A 22,006-nucleotide genomic window follows, 5' to 3' on the forward strand; every position below is an offset into this window, starting at 1 on the left:
TTCCAAGTGGCGTGAGGCTCTGAAGATCAGAGAGAGCACAAAGGCAGCTGGGGAAGGTGGGGGAGGCAGTTACAATGTTAGAAAATGTTTATGTTACTTCTTTTCCCCCACTATTATCCCGATTGTCCCATTGAGATGGTATTACATGATGAAAAGTATCATGGCACCATCTTTTCGAGGTGCGATTCATGAATCCTGTTCCTTGCTGATGATGTCATTGATTGGCTGCTTAGATCAAGGCAATAGCTGCAGGCCACACAGAAACGCTTAGGGGCGACATTTCAACGTGTATTCTCATTTCTTGCCCAATTATATCCCAGTTGTGCTCTCGGAATCACGGCACGAGACGAAATATCCCTTCGGATCTCTCGCAGAGCAGTGTAACCATTCTTGGAGAAGAACTACCCACGGAAGTGTTGAGGGACCGGCCACTACAGAATGTGGCCAGGCCATGTGACGGACAATCTTGAGATTAATATCTCCCATAAAATTCCCCTGACTTCAGCGGAATCGATTTTCGCTCAGCAGTTCCATAATTATGTGGAAGTTTTTTTTACAAATCCAGATGTATCTGCGCCGTATTGTTCCTCCAAACACATCTGGAGCTAATCGTGATGAGACACCCCCTTGTGTGAGAAAATGGCACAGCTTCCAAGTGATGGTGCCCACTCTCTTTGCCTCCACGCGGGCAGAGGCACACGAGAGAATTCCAGACGGGGGCCCCCGTGCACGATGGCTTGCGGGGGGGTGCAACGATCCACCCATCGAGTTCATGTCGATTTTTTAAAGCTCGCGATGCATGCGTAGATGCGCATGTGTAAGAACCTCCACGCCTCGATAGATTCGTGTACGCCTATCGTGCCGTGGGTTCGTCCGTGTGTTCCCTGTGACCGCTGGAAATCGCTAGATTCGCCATTCTTGTAGAAAACTCAAATAGAAATTTTCACGACAAATCGGACGGGGTGGGGTAAAATTGTGAATTGTGGCAATTCCGGTGGCTTTGTGTCGTGCCACTAGTCTGTGGGGGGTGGGGGGGGGACATCGTAGCGTAGTGCTGGGATGGTTTGGCAGGTGCAGGCTGCGTGCGGTGAGTGCTCCGCAAGGTTAATGACAAACCACGGTGCCACTGTGCCACAGTAGCAGTGGTGCGACTGGCCTTGCAAGGCAAACTGTGGACCGTATGGCAAACTCACTTCGTCAACAGAGGAGGAACAACAAAACTGCACAAACTCACTCTCCTGAAGCCCTCTCGTCGTGGCGAAATTAGCAGGGCCCAAGACATTGCCATTGAGCTCCTGAACCACATTGCTGCAATTCGCAAGGAGAGAACGGAATGGTGCCCCAGAGTGCGTGCATGGGTGTGTTTGCGCGCGTCGCGCCCGTGACGCGGTGTCGAACCTGCCCCCCCCCCCCCGTCGCTGTTTTGCAGATCATGTTGAAATAGTGGAGGATCGCGTGACGGTCTGCCGTGATGCCGCCAAGGGAAAGTGCTCGCGTCCGCTCTGTAAATACTACCACCCGCCCGCCGCCAGCTCGCACGCAGCCGCAGCCGCCGCCGCTGCCGCCGCCCAATCGGGCCTGCTGCAGTTTGCATGCTGAGCTCCAATGCCCCCCCGCACACTTGCACCACCAACCCCTCCACCCCCAACTCCCCCGCTCCCACCCTGCCTTGCACCGTCTGACACCCACTGCCTATATGCCCCCATAGCTGGCTGCTTTCCTCCCTGCCCACCCCCTCCTCCCCCCCCAACCTCTCCTCCCCACATCTTCCCACACTTTATACAGCAGCAAAAGGGGCGTGATAAAAAAATATATATTTCCCGGTACCATTAGTGCGTTTTTTGTTGTTGTTGCTGTTGTGTACCATCCACGCAATTGAGGGATTTGGTTCACTTTTCAATTAATGCTCTTGAAGTGCGGTACAGCTCAATCGGCGTTTAGTCGACGATTACATTTAGTTATTACGGCTGCGGTAAAAGGGAAGGAATAAAACTGATTGGCATCAATGATCCTTTCGTAATGGGGCAGTTTAGGGTATATATAGGTTAATAAGTGCATGTTCTTGATGGGAAATTTCCGTATCTTATGTAGAGTATTTGTGAAAAGAACTTTAACAGTATGGCTCATTTAGACAGCATAGTGGTGCATGTTTGTGTTTAGCAATGCTCTTGGATTAGTCAAGGAAAGTGATGTTCCAGAAGATGAGAAAATGTAAGATTAGAAATTTAGTTATGTCTGCCTCCTGGAATCATAAACAGTTTGCACGGATATTTTAAATTTGGCAAAGGCATGATGGCAACTTCAAGAGCACCGATCTTGAAAAGTTGGATTGGCAAAAAACAAAAAATAACCAACACTGACAACAAGAAAAAAAAACCAGATGCATCTGCAGTCAGACCCGCGCGGTGAGTAGGAACGAGACGCCGGGGATGGCAAGGCGAGGCACCTTTTGCACATTCCCCATCGCACGACCCGTCGCGCCCACGGACTTCGTCGCTCGCCACCCGACGAAGGTTCCGTCACGCACGACCGGCGAGCATCCCGCCCGCTCCCCGTCGCGCGACCCCCCCCACTCCTCCTTCCTCACTCCCCTCCTCCACCCACAAACCCCGGGCGCCGTGATGGCGTGGCAGCAGCAGCCCCGCCGTGGCGTACCGCCCGGCCCCCCACGCTCGATTGGCCCCGTTTTAGAGTTTTTGAACACGGTCGAAGGAAGTTCTTAAAGAAAAAAAATAGCCAAATTGTTATTTCGTCTCGACCTAAAATATTGAATTGGGACTAGGGTATCCGTTGATGTAAGGTTAAAGAAATCACTCGTCGTGATACCGTCTGAACTTTTGTGTTCTGCGAGATTCCTCCCCACGTGATGTTACATCCGTGACAAAACATTGAACCAGAGCTGCAGTCGCTTTTCTCAAAAGTTTTAGTTTGAGGGCAGCGGCAAAATTCCACTGCTGAAATGAAAAGTAAATACTATTTTAAGCGAGGGTTTAAATTAGCGTAATTGTTCAACCTTCTGACGTCAAAGCATGAAGGTCTCGCTGACCTGTTGTTGGTCTCGGACACAGTGTGATCCGCTTTGACTGCAGCCGACTGATTGGGCTCGGTGTTGGTTTTTCTGGGGCCCCCTCCGTTTAGTGGAGCGCATGCTGTTAGATCTTGGGAAGTCAGGGACTGTGCTGCGATGGCTACAGAGCACTCGTCGCTTGTGTTTTGTGTTCGCATTTCACGCTGGAAAAAGCAAGCCCCCCCCCCAACCAACAATCCCCTTCCTCGCTAATCCTTCCCCCCGCTCGCCAGAGTAGTTTCGTTCATTCACACAAAGTTGGCGCTTAGCTCGTCGTCACTGGTGTGGCATCGAGTAAAAGAAATTGTGCAATCTTGAGTAATCGACAAATATTTTATTTTAAATATATCCCCAAAAGTCGCGAGACTATAAAATGCTTTAACCAAAAAAAAAAATATCTTGCTACTAAGAAACTACTGCAGTCGCTGTTGGCAGTCGACTCTAAACTAGATTTCTTGACCAATTGAGAAGTAAGGTTAAATGTTTAAAGCTTACGTTAAATAATGAATTGTTACTACCTTGCATGCATCCTGAACTGCTCGTCGTTAACTTTCACCACCTTACTGTAGCAGGAGGTAGTCCTCGAATTGTCAGTCCCACGAGTGGCAGAACGGGCACGCGTTCTGGCCATTGTAAACAAACGCAAGTGTTACTCTTCGTGCGGCGAGTAGGGAACAGCACGGCGATGTATTTCTCAAGTTGTGTGCTTTCAGCAAGGTTCTGTGAACCACGCGAGTAGCAGCAGCAGCAGTAGCAACAGCGGCGGCGGCGGCAACAGTTCGCAAGGCTGCGCACGTTTAAAGAAAGACAGAGACGACCTTGCCTCTGTGCGCGTTTTACGACGTTTTGAGTTTTGAGCGTGTGCCATCCAAGGCATTGTCTGATGTGAACCTGAATCGTTGTGCCATTCCGCATTTTTAAAAATTTCAACGAAAATAATGTTAATATTACGTTCGAGGATTTTAATATTCATCTTAATATATGCCTACAGTCAATAATTAATTGAAATGATGCCTCTTTCAAATTGAAAGTTGTTCGAAAGGAAATTCCTTTGGATGTTTTGATTTCTTTCTATATTTCGGTTCCACTTTCTCGGGGCAGCCCTCTCTCGGTGGTGGGAGAGGCATCCGAGGCACACGCACTCCCGCGAACTCTCCCTCTTCATCCGCTTGCCAGGCCGCCAAAGCCTGCGCGCTTGATTCGGAATGCTGTTGCGGACAAAGCCGTCGAGGATGACACGAAAAAAACAACCGACCCGATATTTATAGCGCGTTAGCGACCATTGGCATTAAGTGTTGCTGGTGGGCACTCCCGTTTCTCGAAGCCGACTTGGAGCGGCGTTTGTGGCCAGTACCCCAGTACCCCTCACCTGACCGCTTTTCCTCTTTCTTCCTTCCGTCTCGCTGCAAATCAAAATAGCGCTCTTAAGCTGATCTCGCCGACTGGTGGGAGGGGGGGGGGGCAGAGGCCTTTGCAGGGAACGGAGGTCGGGGTCGACGTTACGGGATGTTGTTTTTGTTTTGACGTCGCGAACGTTCCCGCGATTTGCACGCGCGTCGCCAGCCGCCACCCGCCCGCCGCCCCGCGTCTCTTGGCATCGCCGCAGGCCGGGGCCGGTTCGTTGTTCTGTTGGGGTTTGTGTCTGGGAAGCGGGGGGAGCAGATCCACGTGGGCTGCAGGCCCGGTGCAGCAACTCGGTCGGATGACAACGCGCGGTGACTTGTGGAGCGCACCGATCCGGACCGGACCCCCTCTCCCACCACCACCACCTCCCGTCTCGACCTCCGCCCCCACCCTCCCCCCCCAGTCTGTCGCAACGTCGGTGGTTCGTCAGAACTGACCTTGGCCTTTGCTCGCACGCCCTGCTGAAAGTACGGTTCTCAAATTGAGAAATATGTTGTAGCTCGGGATGAGACATTTTTACATTGTATTATACATACTTTTAAGGCCTTAGTTGTTTTTACGGGTTGCATCCCAGACACGTACGTTTTCATTATTAAAAACATTAGAGTGACTAGTCTATATGTCATTTTAGGGTATTAAGACCGCACTTAACAAATCTATGTATTCATTATTTTTTAGTTTTAATGGTAGAGTTTAAATATTTTTTATGCTTTCGAGTTTTCTTTATAATAAGCTTTTAAGGGTTTGTTGGTTTAATTTGAATCTACTAGATATACAAAAGGACTAAAAACTATTACGGATATTGATTTGAGTATAGTGTTTTATTGTCATAACCTAAACATTAACATTTATTTTGTGTGTTCTGTCTGTAAGCCATGTTATTACGAGGATTGACGTTTATTTTATTGAGATAAGCCGTTGGTTTTTATCCAGTGTCGTTTACATTTCAAGAACAAAGGCATTTAATGCATGTTTCTTTTGGGCAAAGATTATCGGAGGAAAACAACAAACCTGGGTGTGTTCTTAAAGCTGTGTTTTCTCAGACACGGACAAAAAACCACGTTCCATGCGAGTGATAGTACGTTCTCTCGTGTCGTTAACGAAAGGAAAAAAAATCGCGGTATTAAAGACAGGTTTCTATAAAGTGCCGTTCAAATATAATTAAAACTTAAAAAGTGCTTGAATTGCCAATGTTCGCCGGGATTTGAGATTCGCATGCCCGGTCACAAAAGTTATATTCTGTGATTGTGTTGTGTGTGCGTGCGCGTGCAAACCAACATCATCATCATCGTCATCAGTGTGATGTCATAACTTGGTTGGGTAAGTGAAACCTGAACTGCATCAGTCGATAAACGAAATGAGGGGGGTGTACCTCGTGGTGCGCACTCAAATCCATCCGGAATGGGACACTCCCCAACCACGTTTCGTGTTGTGCATATGGGCCTGGTATAACTCGAGTTAAGTGTGAGGGTGGGGAACCATCGCTTACTGTTGAAACTACGCGATCCCTAATTGTGGTGACGTTAATATGTTTCTATTACGAGCAAACCAAAGTTTAACGGAGAAAGGGGAGAGAAAAAAAAACTTGGTGGTTGTAAGTGCAACTTATATACAGTGGCTTCAGAATTGTGCTTTAGATGCTGGTGGAGGGGAAGAGGTTGTGTATGACGACATTTTTGCACTTCTGTACATAGTCAAAAAAAGGGGGGTGAGAGAGAGAGAGAAACAAAAAAAGAGATAGATTAAAAAAAAATAAACGTGTAAAATATCAAGATCTTATTTTGGATAAAAATGTCTATAAAGTGAAGAGGCTTTTTTTGTCAAGGTTAAGCAGCTGCCGTCAGTGCAAAAGCAAAAAGCTTGCAAGAAAAAGGCAAAAATGTTGTGCTTTGCTTCATACGGACAAAGGCTTTGGAGCTTGTGTGTAGTTTGCTAAAGGAAGGGGGGTTTCGAGTCACGTTTGCACAGTGAGCGCACAGATGCAGGAGCAATGGGGGACACACGAGGAGAAGGCACAGAGGCACAACTTTGCTTTGACGGTGAATCGGCCGCAAGCCACACGGAGCACTGCACGGGGGGACGGGGACGTCTGCAGTAGCAGCCGTCGTCTTCGCCCGCTCACTCGCTTGCTTATAAACGCTTCCACTTTGTCCCGTCAACAAAAGATAACACACACATAACGCACAGTGTTTTTAACACCCCCCCCCGCCCCCCCTCCCCGTTAAGGCAAGAAAGATAAACAATAACAGACATCGAGAAACTGAAAAATAAACGGATAACAGAAACGTAAAATAATTACAGACTTATACTTGGTCATTATGATTAAACAAAAAAAAAGAGAAAAATTAAATAAAAATACAAAAAAATAAAAAACAAAAAAATTAAATACATTAAAATGGTAATTATAATAATACATATATGCCTGTTTGGACTAAGACGTCGTGAAATAATCATATACATTACAGTACTCATTTTTGTATAGCTAGTCGCAAAAGCCAAAACATTTTATTTTTTGCCAACGTTTCGGTGGCAGCCATTCCGCTTGCAAGCGGCTTAAGGGGAATGGTGAATCAAAAAGCCTTCTGGGTCTCGCAGGGCACAAGTGCATTGCCACTTGGAGTGGGCTGTCTAGACGTCCCATTGTGTGGTCCCCCCCCCCCCCAGTCAGTCACCCACCCCAGTTTTGAGGATTCCAGGAAAGGAAAACCCCACAAACAAACCCACACAACGTAATGGTCACTTGCTGCTGCATTGCTTGACACCCGTACGTACAATTCGCAGCCGCTACAGCGAATTCACGCCGTTTTGTTTCGTGCCCGTTTGGCCGGTGGGATTTTGTTGAGTTTTAACTCGACAGAGTTGGGCATCTTTGGCCAAACATCTGATCAATTTTACTTGCAATGTTAGTTACAGTCTCGCTCCGAATGAACGTTGCCGTGACGCGAGTCACAATGCGCTTTCGTGCAGCTCACCAGGAATCTTTAAAAGGTGTTGGAAAATATCACAACGCAGTGAAATTGATAACATTTGTTTTCACAACAATAACAAAAATGTGTCTAGAGAATAAATGTTCAGTGTGTTGGGGGGGGGTGAACTATTTTGAAACTGGAGCCCGATTTCCTTCTCGGTGATGGTCTCGGTTGTCCGATTCTGTTTTTATTGGTCATTGTTCGGTGATGTATCGTCAAACAAAACAAATGTTTAAGTCGGATTAAAAACAAACACCCCCCCCCCACGTTTCATCGCCGAGATCCCTTTCCGGGTCTGCCGTTTGTGGTGAAAACACAAAACCGTCTCACTCTTTTTTTTATTCGGCCGTGGATGTCCCTACAAAGGAGTGCCACGACACAAAACAAATCAAGCGCCGAATGGCAAAGCGTGTTCTTTGCGCCACCGCATTCCACGCGCGCTAGAGGGTTGGGAAGATCGTGGCAGGTGCTTTCCACCCAGACACTCTGCTGCTGTGGTGTTCTTAACTGATTTTCAGAGGGGGGCGACTCGCCCCCCACCCCCCCCCACATTCGCCGAAAAGACATAAAATTTCGATTTAAAGCTTTCGTGACTGCAGGGATTCATCTTGGTTCTTTCGGTAAAGTCACGTAGAATGGAAATAATAAAATAATACAAATAAAACAAAATAATTCTCACGACGTTTCGGCCACAACGCAAGCAGCCGTCCTCAGGTGAAGAACAGGTCTGTCGAGAAGATCATTCAGACTCTGTCTTCTCGACAGACCTGGTCTTCACCTGAGGACGGCTGCTTGCGGTGTGGCCGAAACGTCGTGAGAATTATTTGATTGTTTTATTTTTATTATTCCCCGTCTACGTGACTTTACCAAAGAACCAAGAAGAAGACATCATCAGTGTGTGAAGGTGCCGTCTTTTTACACCATTGAGCGGGGGGGGGGGGGGTTGTGGCAGCACGATGATGGGATGGGGGGGGGTGTTTTCACTATGTGGGTATTGTCACGGGGGGCGGGGGGGGGGGCACTAAGGGGCCACCAGGGCCCCGCAATGAAGAGCGCTGCTCTGCTGCCACTTGCTCGGGGCATGGCTGCAACGGTTTCGCTTCGCGCTCCGCATTTTATCTTGTTTTAGTTTGTATGTGCTTAGCCACCCATACGCGCGCTATACGCTATAAGAATTAAGTTTTCACTTGTTATGCTTGCTATCGCTTGTATGGTAAAAACAAAAAAAATAAAAATAAACAGTTGCAAAATCGAGCGTTCGCTTTCGAGCCACTCCCTCCCTCCCCCGCCGCGGTTCTTGATTTTCTACGTCACGCCAAGTTGCCCCCAAGTCGCCTGCGACAACTTTCAAGCTCATTTCTTTTACCGAGTGGAGAACGCAAAGAGACCAGGATGGGGAGTCACTTTTGCAAGGGGTTGGGACCTGGAGCATCAGTCTGCCAGTGTAGGGGGGCATTGGGTGGGGGAGCGATGACTGCTGCTGCTGTGTCGAGTCCCAGATTTGAGACATTTCGCGGTGTATTTTTAGAATCTTGCCAAAGTGTGTACAACGGCCGCCGGTCGCACACAGTTGGCCTGCTCTTGCGAATTACCTCGATGGATATTTAACGTGCACTGTGAGTGAATCCGACGGCGCGTGCTATTATTATTACGATGGTTAGCACACCTGCAGCGATAACCAGGGCGGCCGCTTGATGCGAACCGTGAACCTCCGCAAGAAGCGGCGAAACGCGCTGGGCCTTGTTGAATGTTTTAAAATAAAACGAATTTATCATTCCCCCCCCCCCACACTATGTATGAACATTTGTATAAGGCGTGACGACACATCGAGAAGTTTTGTCTCACTTCGGACGTGTTCTGATGTCACCCCAATGCGTTTAGTCTGCGGACACCACCACGTGACCATCACTTTACTGTATTCTCCAGAATATAAGATCCCTCCCCCGTATTAAGTGTGTGTCTATCTAACATATATAACGTTATTTATACGGGGCACACGTTCGGAGTGCATTCTGTGTTTCAGAGCGTCTTATAATCTGGAGAATACGGTAAATTACAAACGTTACTCACATTCTTGGTTCTTTCGGTAAAGTCACGTAGAAGGGAAATAATAAAATAATACAAATCAAACCATTTTATTGTTTTATTGTAAACTTTTATTGTTTTATTATTTTATTATTTTCCTTCTACGTGACTTTACCGAAAGAACCAAGAATATGAATCCCTGCAGTCACGAAAGTTTTAAATCGAAACATCTCACACTTGATCTTTTTTCCTTTGATCAAAGGAAAAAAGATCGAGTCGGGTGGGGGAGGTAGACCAAATTCCCGAGAAGATGCAGATGCGGAGAAGCCAGATCGTTGAACCCTCCTCCTCCTACTCTTAGTTCTTTCGGTAAAGTCACGTAGGTAAAAAATGAAATTAATAAAAATAAAACAATAAAAATCACGACGTTTCGGAGGCAACACAAGTCTCCGTCATCAGGTGGGACCGTCACAGCCAGATTTTCTGCATCAAGTGAGGCAGAGATTCAAGATGCAAGCCCTTAAAATCTTAAATGCAAGTTGAGGGGGGGGGGGGGAGCTCATCAGAATGTGGTAGCCAATGAATGGAACGTATCGGGAGGGAGGGAGGGCGGCGGGGCTAAAAGAAGGCACCAAGTGGTACACGAGAATCGGCGACGTGGACGTGGTTGTGCGCAAGCAACTATTGTTGCACACGCCAACGTATTGGACGGAGAGGGGGAGGGGGGGGCAAAAGAGAGTGTGGGGTGCAAGTGTACGTGGACATGTGTGTGTACAAGCACCTGTTGATACTCTGTTCTCTGTCTAGAGTGGCGCAGGAGCAACACTTGTCCATCACACTCACAAAGTGACACGGTTCGAATCCCATCTCGGGCGCCTTCAAGCGTGGAGTTTCTTACGTTCCCCCCATGGTGCGCATGGGTTTCCTCCCTAGTTGAAAAAAATCAACCCCAAACACAATGTAACTGGTATTGGCCAAACATCCCTATGCCGAAAAGATGTACCTGCAATTGACTCGCTGGATTACTAAGACAAAGATGTCTTTGACAGACTGTTGGGGCAAGCGCTGGTTAGCGAGCACCTATGAAGGCCGGAACGGTATGCGAGGGTGGGTGGCCAGCACCACACACAAAGACAAACATCCCCCGTATAGACTTTAACAAACTTAGGGCAAGTGCTGTTAGCGAGCACGTATGGAGCTGGCATGGTACACGAGGGGGTGGCGTGACCAGCACCACACCGCAGCATCAACTTCGCCCTCTTACACTAAAACTTGGAGTCGAGACTCGGTGACGCATTCCTGGGTAAACATGCACAACAGCAATTATACGTCAGACATTCTCAATGGATGCGAGAGAACTATAAGTCTTTCAATACAATACACAGCTTAACACGTACCAGGCTTTCGCGACCAATATTCATAATAAACGTTTTTGGGTTAGATCACGTTATTTATAAATGTGTCGTAACCCTCCACCACCCGACACGGCCAATCGGCAAAAAAGTGTCACGTTGACAAAAATACAAATAGTTCACTACTTTAGCCCACCGGTGTGTTGAAGCGTGAAACCACAACATTAACAATTTTTGAGTTCGACGTTTCGCTGGTAATTGCATCCAGCGTCATCGGGCAATTCGCCCGATGACACTTTTTTTTGCTGATTGGCCGTGTCGGGTGGTGGAGGGTTACGACACATTTATAAATTACGCGATCTAACCCAAAAACGTTTATTATGAACAATACACAGCATTGCTTCTGCACGGTGGCCGAAGAGTCGAGGAAACAGGCTATTTGAAATTTCAACAAATCACATTTTGGCGTTAATTTATCGTCACAAGTGTTAAGAAAAAACTGATTCCCATTAACACGAATGCATGCACGCGTGAAGTCTCTTCTGAAATTAATGTGGACTATTTGTTGTGGTAAAGGCCACGCGTGTGACCTTTGACCATTCATCGATTTAGTTTGGTCTCAATTAATTCTACTTAATGACATCTATAAAGGAAGGAAGAAGAAAAAGAAGAGATATTACTCGCGATAATAGATAAAATACGAACTTAAATAATTTAAATGTTTTAATGCCAGTGCTAAAGTTAATTAAATAGCCCCGTGTGTCCTGACTTTTGGACCACCCTGTACATATTGCGCTATGCGTGCCGATTATTCATGTGCGTTTTGCAATAACTTATCAACTCAAAGCAGCATTTGGCCGTTCTTGCACCGAACTTATAAACTCGCTGATCTCGTCGAGGGGCATCAATCATCACGCGACCTCCGCTCATCATCGCAGCAGCGGCGGATTTTGGCTTCCTGTCAAACAAAAACGGCGATCAGCGCATCGCGCGCTTTCAGATGCGCTTCTGCGGCCGTCTGGAATGCTCTTCCTGCCGATATGAGCAAACCACTGGAGCTATGCACTTTGCACTCTAGATTGAAAATTCGTTTCTTTAGAAAAACTTTTTGTGGTTTGTTCTTCCCCCGCACCTCCGATTTGCACGGTTGGCTGCGTACGGTGCGAAAGAAGTTAATCAGAATATTCGTTCAAACATGCACGCACAATAAATAAAGACGGCTGGAACTCAACATGTTTTCAAGATTTCGACGCGACACATTCCGTCGTACGTACGCCGAACCTCATTCGCACCGTACGTAGCCAATCCTACCAAGAGCATTTCCTATTCAGCACCTGAGGTTTGACCAGTGCCGGACTAAGCTAGTGCGAGACCTGTAGCATGTGTTATGAAGGGGCCTAAATAAAAGACAAATATTAAAACACAATTTTTTACTTGCACAGTAAAGTAATTGTATTTTTTCATTTGATATACAGCCAGATAATACGCCAAATCGCTAACCTTAAACACCCTGTCGTTCATAAAAGTTGAAGGCGGTATAGTCCTATAGTAATAGAGCAAGTGCAGAATCACTGAACCGGAATTGATGTCTTTAAAGCGTTTAGCGCGGGGCCCTTGAAAATGCGGGGCCCATAGCATGTGTAGCTGCTTGTGTAGCTACTTGTGCTACTACGATAATCCGGCACTGAGCTTCACTCTAGAGACGGGAGCGGAGGAAGAGGACTCCGAGCCCTTCCCCCCCTCGTGAATTTGATGGATCCAGCGCCCCACCCCAGATAGAATCTCTCGCCACCCAGCGCTGTGCGATCGATGAAGTTTGACCCGGTGCGTGACTCCTTTCGACGCCGTCGTTCCCCGTGTCTCCCGGGGGGATGGGGGCCAGACTGCGACAATTGCGTAACACTTTTACTGTCTGTAGAAGCATCGCAAAGGTTGGATCGTTCAATGTTTCACCCTTGAAGCGAGGGGGGGGGGTGGTGCGGTTTTTAAACACATTCCTGCGGAGCGAGCTGGTAGGAACGTTGGGTTGCTCGGTCAATGGCCAGGGTCAACGGCGGCGTGGTGTATTCCGCAAAATATGCCCGACTGTGAGGGCGGGCACAAGCCGGCGTGAGTAGGTTAAACGTTGAGTTTTATAAGGGCACCACGGGGTGACCAGCCCCTCCCCAACCAGCCCCACCCTCCCCACCCAGCCCCTCACCACCCTCCCCTCCCCACCCAGCCCCTCCCTCCCCACCCAGCCCCTCCCTGCACGACGGACGGACACAATAATCCCCTGTGGGCAGGTATAACCAAGAGGTTCCTACCAGTACATTTCCTGCTGTGCTCATGAGCAGCGTCGAAGTCAACTGCAGCCGTCTCTCGCCGTCGACAGCCGCCGTCGACTTCTCATCTCCGCGCTCCATTTGCTGCAGAGGTGTGTTCTCGCGTGAAGCCCCGCACACGCAAGAGCGCATCGCTCCTCCTCGCCGAGAAGGGGACGATCTCAACGAGCGCTCGTCATTTGCAAGGCCCGCGGCCCCTCGTAGCCCTTTAGTGCGGCTCCTGACAATACACAGCACGTGAAAACACACCACCTCCACCACCTCCACCACCTCCTCCATCATCATCATCATCGTCGTGCTGCTGTCCAAACCCGCAATGGGCCCTCGCACTGATGATGTCTTATCGTCGAAAGTGTGCCCCCCCCCCTCTGCAAATATATGAAGAACACGGAGTTAATCCACGCTGTGGATGTGCTGGTGAGAGTCGCGATGGTCGTAGTTGTGGTCGTGACGGTCAATGTAGCGTAGCGGCAAGCGCGCTGTGCTACGAACCCGGTGCCCCCCCCCCGCCCCAGTTTGATTCCTGCTCAACGATTATCTGAAGCGGTCTGGGGCCACCCCTAGGTCGACTCGGCCTCAAACAAGTACCTGGTGCTGTCTAAAAAACATCGTCACATGGGAGACAAAGGCGGCCGGGCGGGGTAATTGTGCAACAGATTCGTGAACTAGCGGAAGGAAAAGGACCCGATTACATCAGCGCTCGAAGCTGCCATATATTTCGACCTTACGGGTGCTATAAAAGAGTCACTGTAACCCAAGCTCGCTCATACACCGCGTGGGTCGCTTTGGGGCCACTGTTTATCTTTGGTGAGATGATGTTGAGTCGGAATATTCCAGCAGGCAGCGGACTCAACGTCCGGGCACTTCGCCCGGCTCCGACTAATCTCGGGGGCAGCTTGTGGTTTGCAGAGACTCGCAGTCGAGTCACACAGCAAGCAGCAGCAGCAGCAGCCTAACACAGCCACATTGTGGGCAAGTGCCGGCGAACGCGCCGGTGAGTGAGAGAGAGAGAAGAGAGGGCGGAGAACGCGCACGAGGTAGGTGAGAGGTTTGGTCACGAAGTCGTCACCACCACCACGCCGCGGCCGCATTTTGGGCTCCCCGGAGCGGATTTTTGAACATCGGGTAAGGCTGAAATATGCGTAAATGTGCACACATGCACGCCATTAGACACCCTAATTAAAGGAAAAAGATCCCCCCCGTGTAGCCTTAATAGACTGCAGGGGCAAGTGCTGTTAGCGAGCACCTATAAAGGCCGGCACGGCACACGAGGGGGTGGGTGGCCAGCACCAAGTCCGGCCGCCTTTGTCTCCCCAGTGGTGATGTTTTACACACCGCACCAGGTATTCATTTGTGGTTGAGTCGACCTAGGGGAGGCCCAGGACCGGTTCAAATAATCGTCGGGTTCGTAGCGCAGCGCTAACCACTACACTACGCTAACCACTACACTACGCTCCTAATGAAACACGCGCGCACACAGACACGCACACGCATGTATCGTTTTTTGCGTCAAAACTAGGACCCATATGTTACAGAGAGGACCCGTGGCAATTAACCAGCATTGGTTCAAGCAAAGCCTGGCTCTGCTGTTGATGAGACACTCAATGTCGAAACCGGTTTCGAGTTTTCTTCAATTGAACCGAATGCTGCTAATACGATGTAGTCGCTGCCAGAAGACGGTCGATGGTGTGTGTTAATGTAAATGCATGTTTTATTTGGATACACATTTACGGGAAAGAGCCGTTATTTAAACAATGAACGTGCGCACGTGTACAAATATGGGACCATCGGCACGCCTACACACGCATTTACCACCACCACACACACCACCTACACACGTACCAAAGGACAAAGATCCCCCGTATAGCCTTGGGGGCCAAGTGCTGTTAGCGAGCAGCTATGAAGGCCAGAACGGCACACGAGGGGGTGGGTGGCCAGGACCACGTCCGGCCGCTTTGTCTTCCCAGTGGCGATGTTTTTAAGCACAGCACCGGGTACTCATTTGAGGCTGAGTCGACCTAGAGGAGGCCCAGGACCGGTTCAGATAACCGTCATCGGTGTTGGCAGTGAGCGCTAGCCGCTACACTACCGCTCCCCCACTACATTCACCACCACAAACACACCCCTACACATTCACCACCACCACAAACACACACCTACACATTCACCACCACCACAAACACACCTACACATTCACCACCACCACCACAAATACACCTACACATTCACCACCACCACAAACACACCCCTACACATTCACCACCACCACAAACACACCTACACATTCACCACCACCACAAACACACACCTACACATTCACCACCACCACCACAAACACACCTACACATTCACCACCACCACAAACACACCCCTACACATTCACCACCACCACCACAAACACACCTACACATTCACCACCACCACAAACACACACCTACACATTCACCACCACCACAACTACATATTCACCACCACCACCACCACAAACACACCTACACATTCACCACCACCACAAACACACACCTACACATTCACCACCACCACAAACACACACCTACACATTCACCACCACCACAAACACACACCTACACATTCACCACCACCACAAACACACCTACACATTCACCACCACCACAAACACACCCCTACACATTCACCACCACCACAAACACACCCCTACACATTCACCACCACCACAAACACACACCTACACATTCACCACCACCACAAACACACACCTACACATTCACCACCACCACCACCACAAACACACCCCTACACATTCACCACCACCACAAACACACCCCTACACATTCACCACCACCACAAACACACCTACACATTCACCACCACCACAAACACACACCTACACATTTACCACCACCACAAACACACACCTACACATTCACCACCACCACAAACACACCTACACATTCACCACCACCACAAACACACACCTACACATTCACCACCACCACAAACACACACCTACACATTCACGACCACCACAAACACACACCTACACATTCACCACCACCACAAACACACCTACACATTCACCACCACCACAAACACACACCTACACATTCACCACCACCACAAACACACCCCTACACATTCACCACCACCACAAACACACCTACACATTCACCACCACCACAAACACACACCTACACATTTACCACCACCACAAACACACACCTACACATTCACCACCACCACAAACACACCTACACATTCACCACCACCACAAACACACACCTACACATTCACCACCACCACAAACACACACCTACACATTCACGACCACCACAAACACACACCTACACATTCACCACCACCACAAACACACCTACACATTCACCACCACCACCACCACAAACACACACCTACACATTCACCACCACCACAAACACACACCTACACATTCACCACCACCACAAACACACACCTACACGTTCACCACCACCACAAACACACCCCTACCTACACGCTCCACACGCCCCCAGTGACGCTGCCGTGAATCAGTGGGGGGGGCCGGCCCTTCCCACGAGGTGCTGGTGGTGGTGGTCACTCAGACTGCGAGACGTGAGAGTTGGCTGCTAGTGAGTAGTGGCGAGAGAGCAGTGGGTGCTGGTGCTGGGTGGATTCATGGTGAGCGACGCGGCGGTGAGCGGCGATGTCTGGTGAGCATAACATCACTTCCGGGTTTGTTGTTTGTTGTTGTTGATTTAAAACGCAATGTGCTTTGCGAGTGTGTGGCGGGGCGTGTGGCGGTTTTGGCAACTTATCTGGTGAACCCCGGCCACCCGAGTTCGATTCCCGCCCCCCCCCCCCCAAAAAAAAAAACCCCCATCAGTCGTGGTCCTCCCCTAGGTCGGCTCGGCCTCAAATGGGTCAACACAGCCGCCACAAAGGCGGTCCGGCCAGGCGTGGCACTGGCTGCCGTTCCGGCCTCCATTCAGGTGCTCGCAAACAGCGCTTGCCCCAACAAGTAGCTGGGGCAAGTGCTGTTTGCTATACAGGGCGGTGGTGGGTGGTCTTTGTGTAGCTACACAAGTAGCTACACGTGCTACGGACACCGCGGTTTCAAGGGCCCCGCGCTTAACGCTTTCAAGCTATCAATCCCGGTTCAGTGATTCTGCACTTGCTCTATCACTATAGTACTATACCGCCTTCAATTTTTAAGAACGACCGGGTGCTTACGGTTAGCGCTTTGTCGTATTATCTGGCTGTATATCAAATTTTAAAAACACAATTACTTTACTATGCAAGTTAACAATTTGAATTTTAATATTTACGTGTTTTTATTTTATTTAGGGCCCCTTTATAACATATGCTACAGGCCCCCCACTAGCTTCATCCGGCACTGTGTATCGAGAGCATGCATGTGCGCGTGTAGTGTAATTGCATGCGGGCATTCGCATGCTGTGAAGCTGGAAGGACGGACACTGCCACAGTTGACTAATCTCGATTTACTTGATAAGCCGTGCGCCTTATAAGGCGCGCGCCTTATAAGGGCTGATTGTGGAAATGAATTCGTAGCCCGCAGGCATCGCATACTCGCTACGCCCCGTTGTTAACACTGTAGAGAATTCGCTGCTTTGGCACGCGAGTGTGTGTCGAAGTTTGTGTGTGTGTGTAAGTCTGTGTGTGTGTAAGTCTGTGTGTGTGTGTGTAAGTATGTGTGTGTAAGTCTGTGTGTGTACGTCTGTGTGTGTGTGTAAGTCTGTGTGTGTGTAAGTATGTGTGTGTAAGTCTGTGTGTGTGTAAGTCTGTGTGTGTGTAAGTCTGTGTGTGTGTGTAAGTCTGTGCGTGTATGTGTAAGTCTGTGTGTGTGTGTAAGTCTGTGTGTGTGTAAGTCTGTGTGCGTGTGCAAGTTTGTGTGTGTGTAAGTCTGTGCGTGTGTGTAAGTCTGTGTGTGTGTGTAATTCTGTGCGTGTGTGTAAGTCTGTGCGTGTGTGTAAGTCTGTGTGTGTGCGTAAGTCTGTGTGTGTGTGGAAGTCTGTGTGTGTGTAAGTCTGTGTGTGTAAGTCTGTGTGTAAGTCTGTGTGTGTAAGTCTGTGTGTGTGTGTGTGTGAGTCTGTGTGTGTGTGTGTGTGTAAGTCTGTGTGTGTAAGTCTGTGTGTGTGTGTAAGTCTGTGTATGTGTGGAAGTCTGTGCGTGTGTGTGGAAGTCTGTGTGTGTGTAAGTCTGTGTGTGTAAGTCTGTGTGTGTGTACGTCTGTGTGTGTGTGTAAGTCTGTGTGTGTAAGTCTGTGTGTGTGTAAGTCTTTGTGTGTAAGTCTGTGTGTGTGTGTACGTCTGTGTGTGTAAGTCTGTGTATGTGTGGAAGTCTGTGCGTGTGTGTGTGGAAGTCTGTGTGTGTGTAAGTCTGTGTGTGTAAGTCTGTGTGTGTGTAAGTCTGTGTGTGTGTAAGTCTGCGTGTGTGTAAGTCTGTGCGTGTGTGTAAGTCTGTGCATGTGTGTAAGTCTGTGCATGTGTGTAAGTCTGTGGGTGTGTATGTCTGTGTGTGTGTGTAAGTGTGCGTGTGTTTAAGTCTGTGTGTGTGTAAGTGTGTGTGTGTGGAAGTCTGTGCGTGTGTGTAAGTCGGTGGGGAGCGGTGGTGTAGTGGTTAGCGTGCTGCGCTATGAACCCGGTAACCCGAGTTCGATTCCCGCTCACGGCCAACAGCAGTGACGATTATCTGAACCTGTCCCGGGCCTCCCCTAGGTCGACTCAACCTCAAATGAGTACCTGGTGCGGTGTGTAAACATTGCCACCAGGGAGACAAAGGCGGTCGGGTGTGGTGCTGGCCACCCACCCCCTCGTGTACCGTTCCGGCCTTCATAGGTGCTCGATAACAGCACTTGCCCCTACAGTCTGTTAAGGCTATATGGGGGATCTATGTTATCTTTGTGTGTAAGTCTGTGTCTGTGTGTGTGTGTAAGTCTGTGTGTGTGTAAGTCTGTGTGTGCGTGTGTAAGTCTGTGTGTGCGTGTGTAAGTCTGTGTGTGTAAGTGTGTGTGTGTGGAAGTCTGTGTGTGTGTGTAAGTCTGTGTGTGTGTAAGTCTGTGTGTGTGTGTGTAAGTCTGTATGTGCGTGCAAAAGTCTGTATGTGCGTGTGTATGCGTGGTGAGCGGTGGTGTAGTGGTTAGCGCTATGCTGTGCTACGCTGCGCTATGAACCCAGCGACTCGAGTTCGATTCCCGCTCGCGGCCAACACATTTGACGATTATCCGAACCAGGTCATGGGGCCTCCCTCGCTAACAGCACTTGCCCCCACGGTATGTGAAGGCTATACAGGGGGTCTTTGCCTACGAGCCCGCCAAATTGAGTTCAGTCGCCTCGGCTAACATCAGTGTCGCGTGATACCCGCTCCGGTTCTGAGTCGACTCAGCATGAAGCGAGTACCTGGGTGCGGGGTGGTAAACATTAGCACTGTGGGGAGACAAAGGCGGCCGAGCGTGGCGCTGACTACACCACCCCCTCGTGCGCCGTACGAACCTTAATAGGTGCTCGCTAACAGTGCCAAGAGTCGTTGTGTGGCTGAACGAGGGGGGGTCGTTGGTTTGAGTCCGTGTTGTACCTCACTCCTCTATTGCCCCATATTTCCTGCAGGGTTACAGCGCGGAGGGGGTGGTGATGGCGACGATGGTGGCTCTGTTTGGAGACAAATAGCCTATCCCGGTGGCGAACATTCCACATTTCCATGACGGGAATGCGTATAGACTTGGTACGAGAACTTCACCGTCTTTCGTTCGACGCGGCACTGTAGAGCTGAACACGTCCACATATAAAACACGCACACACACGCGAATACCCGCGTGCACAAGAGACGAAGAACCCCCGTGTAGCCTTAACAGACTGTTGGGGCAAGTTCCGTCAGCGAGCAGCGCCGATAAAAGTACAGGAGGAGGGGGTCGGGGTTGGCCCAGCGAGCACCACGCTACGCCAGGTCACAACCCCACACACGCGCGCGCTGTGACTCCCTCCGTGCGTCCCTTCCAAGCTTCCCCTTTGCCGGAGCAACTGGCGGCCGCACGGCGAGCCAAGCATGCATCGCAACTCAAGTACCACCATCGCCGCCATCGCCGCCACCGCGTCGAGCTCACAGCTCGCCAATCTCGCGGACTTCAAGTCCACCTACCTGCCCGCGACCTACAGCTTCGTGTTCTGCGTGGGCCTTCTCACGAACGTGGCCGCCATCTGGGCCTGCTGCCGCCGCGCCGCGAGGCCCTGGAACGGCCTCACGGTCTACACCTTCAACCTGGCGCTGGCCGACCTCCTGTACGTGACGTCGCTGCCGCCCTTCGTCCACTACTACACGCACGGCTCCGCGTGGATCTTCGGCGACTGGCTGTGCCGTGCGGGCCGCTTCGTCTTCCACGTGAACCTCGGCTGCAGCGCGCTGTTCCTCACGTGCATCAGCGCGCACAGGTACGCCGGCATCGTGCACCCGCTCTGGTCCAGGGGCCGGCTGCGGCCCGGCACCGCCAGGGCGGTGAGCGCGGCGGTGTGGGCCCTGGTGGCGATCCTCCTGCTGCCGACGTTCCACTTTGTTCGAGAGGGACCCGCGGGAGGCGACGGGGCGGCGGCGGCGGCGGGGGGGGACCTCGTCAAGTGCTACGACAGCGCGAGCGACGCCGACCTGCTCGTCTACCTGCCCTACAGCGTGGCGCTGTCGGTGGTCACCTTCGCCGTGCCCTTCGCCGTCACCTTCGCCTGCTACGGCTTCGTCGCCTCGACGCTGCTCGGCAACCGCAGCGTGGGCGCCGGCGTGCGGCGCCGCTCCCTCGCGCTCGTCGCCGTGGTCCTCCTCCTCTTCTCCGTCAGCTTCCTGCCCTACCACGTGACGCGCAACCTCAACCTGGCCTCGCGCCTCTACCTGCGCCGGGCGGACGCGGCCGCCAACCGCCGCATCTACGCCGCCTACCAGGTGTGCCGGGGCCTGGCCAGCCTCAACAGCTGCTTCAACCCCATCGTCTACTTCCTGGCCAGGGAGGACGTGCGCTCGTCCATCAGGCGCGGCGCCATCCGGGTCGCCGCGCTGCCCCGCGGGACGCCCCTGCTGGGCAGGAAGGCGGTGGCCGTGGTCGTCGAGGGTGGTGTCGATGACAAGGACAAGGAGGTGGAGGAGGAGGAGGAGTGCTCCTTCGTGTAAGGGGGGGCGGAGAGGGGGTGGGGGGGCCCTTCGTGGATGATGAGGGCCGACCGGTCTCTTGCGGCCGAGTGGTCACGGGAGTGATGCGCTGATGGCGCACGCCAGCAGACGCCGGGAATCCCATTCGATTCTACGCTCGCGCGTGGCGGCAATGTGGTTCGGGCGCTCAGTGGTCAGGATGTTCGATAGCACGATGCTAATGCCAAGGCCTGCTGCTGCTGCTGGCCACGATGGGAGAGGGCTTCAGCAGAGAGAGGAGTCCGTGTCGTTTTGCTTGTTCCTCCGTTGAAGGAGTGTCGAGTAGACGGTGGTTTACTGTACGGTCCACAGTTTGGGTTACATGCCCACGATCGAACGTCTGTGGCTCGTACTCGAATTGTGAATGTTGTGGGATCACTCTCCAACACAACCGGTGTGCTGTACTAGTGACGAATTGGCCACGTTTTGTTCACGTGACAACCCTTACTAGTTGGCTGTGTCGGGTGGTGGTGGGTTTAACGACACATTTATATATTTACGCGATCTATCCCCCAAACACCTCTTATGGATGATGGGGTAGGTGTGGTTGTCGCTGGCAAGAGAGCGGCGCAATACATCTCACGAGCAGACAGCACAGGATCCTCAACGTTTTCGGTCAAGAAGCGCGAGACTGAACATGTTTATACTGGTAGGAACCACCTGGTTCCACCAGCCCACAGGGGATTATTGTGTCCGTCCGTCGTG

At 50.7% G+C, this 22,006-nt stretch overlaps 2 protein-coding genes across 2 annotated transcripts in view; both read left to right on the forward strand.

Moving 5' to 3' along the window:
* LOC144947036 (muscleblind-like protein 2a) overlaps positions 1–8,692 on the forward strand; it is a 118,640-nt gene extending 109,948 nt beyond the window's left edge. The window contains 1 exon segment of the mRNA XM_078876179.1: positions 1,430–8,692. Within this exon segment, the coding sequence (XP_078732305.1) occupies positions 1,430–1,599 (170 nt within the window). The 3' untranslated portion in view covers positions 1,600–8,692.
* Positions 8,693–16,567: 7,875 nt separating this feature from the next.
* On the forward strand, positions 16,568–21,283 carry LOC144946936 (P2Y purinoceptor 1-like). The gene is made up of 2 exons (XM_078876003.1): positions 16,568–16,827; positions 19,741–21,283. Exon 2 carries the CDS (start codon positions 20,177–20,179, stop codon positions 21,281–21,283), a length of 1,107 nt encoding a protein of 368 aa, XP_078732129.1. The 5' UTR covers positions 16,568–16,827; positions 19,741–20,176.
* Positions 21,284–22,006: the final 723 nt, after the last annotated feature.

Source organism: Lampetra fluviatilis, chromosome 43 (assembly GCF_964198595.1).
Source record: "Lampetra fluviatilis chromosome 43, kcLamFluv1.1, whole genome shotgun sequence".
Classification (NCBI taxonomy): Eukaryota; Metazoa; Chordata; class Hyperoartia; order Petromyzontiformes; family Petromyzontidae; genus Lampetra; species Lampetra fluviatilis.